The sequence below is a fragment of the Aulonocara sp. 'chitande type north' Nkhata Bay genome, linkage group LG10, assembly GCF_057382095.1.
Source record: "Aulonocara sp. 'chitande type north' Nkhata Bay isolate Kocher_YH1m ecotype deep benthic linkage group LG10, A_spYH_male_GT1.1, whole genome shotgun sequence".
Taxonomy (NCBI): domain Eukaryota; kingdom Metazoa; phylum Chordata; class Actinopteri; order Cichliformes; family Cichlidae; genus Aulonocara; species Aulonocara sp. 'chitande type north' Nkhata Bay.
Window position 1 is genome coordinate 20,033,211 of NC_141353.1, and position 1,985 is coordinate 20,035,195.

Below are 1,985 nucleotides of genomic sequence, written 5' to 3' on the forward strand. Positions count from 1 at the left end.
ATATTCAGAGACGTGAGAAATTCCCTCCGGAAAGCAATAGAGCGAAGCTGATAACGGAGAAAATAGTTGAATTTGTTGTGCTTGATGACCAGCCCCTTTCCGTTGTGGAAAATGATGGTTTTCGACGCTTAATTGAGCATTTAGAGCCTCGCTACATGCTGCCAAACCGGCATTTCATCTCGGAGGAAGCTATCCCAGGCAAGTACAAACAGGTGCGCAAGTTCATCTCCGAAAGTTTGGAAATAATTCCCACGTTAAGCATGACGACTGATATCTGGAGCTCGGACGTTTGTCCGTTGTCCCTGCTAAGCCTGACTGTACACTGGATAGACTCGAGTTTTACAATGCAAAAAGCAGTGTTGCAGGCCAAAGAGTTTCGTGGTTCACACACAGGAGAGTCCATCGCTGCAGCTATGGAGGAAATGTTAAATGTGTGGAAAATTCCGAAGAATAAAGTCCACGTTGTTTTGCGAGACAATGCCAGCAATATAAAAAAGGCAATGGACCGGCTAGGTGTTGCAAGTTTGGGATGCTTCGCGCACAGTTTGCAACTTGTGGTGAATGAGGGACTGCTTGCACAACGTGGTGTATGTGATGCTGTGACAGTGGGCAGAAAAATAGTGGGTCACTTCAAACACTCACCACAGGCATATTCGCGTTTGGAGGACATTCAAATGGAGCTGAACATGTCACCCAAACGTCTGATACAAGATGTGCGAACAAGATGGAATAGCACATATTATATGATCAAGACCCTCACAGAACAGAAGCGAGCCTTGTGTGCATATTCTGCAGAGTATGATCTGCCTGCCACACTTAGTGCACAGCAGTGGGGGTTACTGGAAAAGGTCCTGACAGCTCTAGCTCCCTTTGAGGAGTTAACAAAGGAGGTAAGCGCATCATCCTCATCTGCATCTGATGTCATCCCTATTGTCTGCGTCCTTAAGCGCGTGCTCTCCCAAGAAAATGAGGCCGACGATGGAATAAAGAAAATGAAAGGCACTCTTCTCGAAGCGGTTAACAGACGCTTCAGAGACGTGGAATCCGAGCCACTATACACAGTTGCAACACTGCTGGATCCAAGATATAAAGACAGGTATGTAAGGCTTCACTCATGTTATTTTAACAGATCAACTTGTTTTGTGTGTGTGTGTGTGTGCGTGTGTGTGTGTGTGTGTGTGTGTGTAAGTGCATTAGAGAGAGTGTGTCAGAAAATGGTGAGGACATTCTAGATTACTTGTGATAGACTTGTCATTCAGTCAGGACACCACCATTGCGCATTATAACATGTATTGTCTGATTCAGAGTAGTACAGCAAAGTATGTTGAGGTCTTTATAATGGGCATGGAATAAATAGCAAGAATGAGGAATGATAGTTTAATCACACTGCTGAATGATACTAATGATAAATTTAATGATTGTTTAATATTCAAGTTTGGACTTTTTTCATTTCAGGTACTTCACGAGTGTAGAAACCTCAAAACAAGCTAAAGATGCTTTGATGGCAGAGGTGAGGAAGATGGAGTTTTTGAGAACTACATTAAACTCCTCAGAGCCAGCAGAGGGGACATCAGCAGTCTTGGAGCCAGCAAAGAAGACTTGAAAGTGTTTTTGATGAAATCCTGAAGGAAAACACTCAAGATCCTGTTCCTCAGTTAGCCACGACAAGTGCACGCATTGAAGTGCAAACTTACCTTAGTGAGCCGACCATTCAATGCTCAGATAATCCACTGCTGTACTGGCAAATCAACAAACTTAGATTTCCCACTCTGGTTTCTACAGCAGCTAAATTTCTCTGTGCACCTACCACAAGTATTGAGAGTGAGAGACTCTTCAGTACAGCCTCCATTATCATTAATGAAAGGAGAAGCAGGCTGACAGCTGAGAAGGTTGAAATGTTGATCTTTCTGAAGAAGAACATACCTCTCATGTTAAAGTGAAAAAAAAAGTTACAACTGCATTATTACAAGAATGTTGTTTGCTCT

The 1,985-nt window shown here is 43.2% G+C and overlaps 1 protein-coding gene across 1 annotated transcript; it reads left to right on the top strand.

The window, feature by feature from the left end:
* Positions 1 to 260: 260 nt before the first annotated feature.
* LOC147320740 (zinc finger BED domain-containing protein 4-like) lies at positions 261 to 1,603 on the top strand. The gene is made up of 2 exons (XM_086307353.1): positions 261 to 1,096; positions 1,456 to 1,603. The coding sequence occupies exons 1-2, from the start codon at positions 261 to 263 to the stop codon at positions 1,601 to 1,603; spliced, it is 984 nt and encodes a 327-aa protein (XP_086163479.1).
* The last annotated feature ends 382 nt before the right edge of the window (positions 1,604 to 1,985 follow it).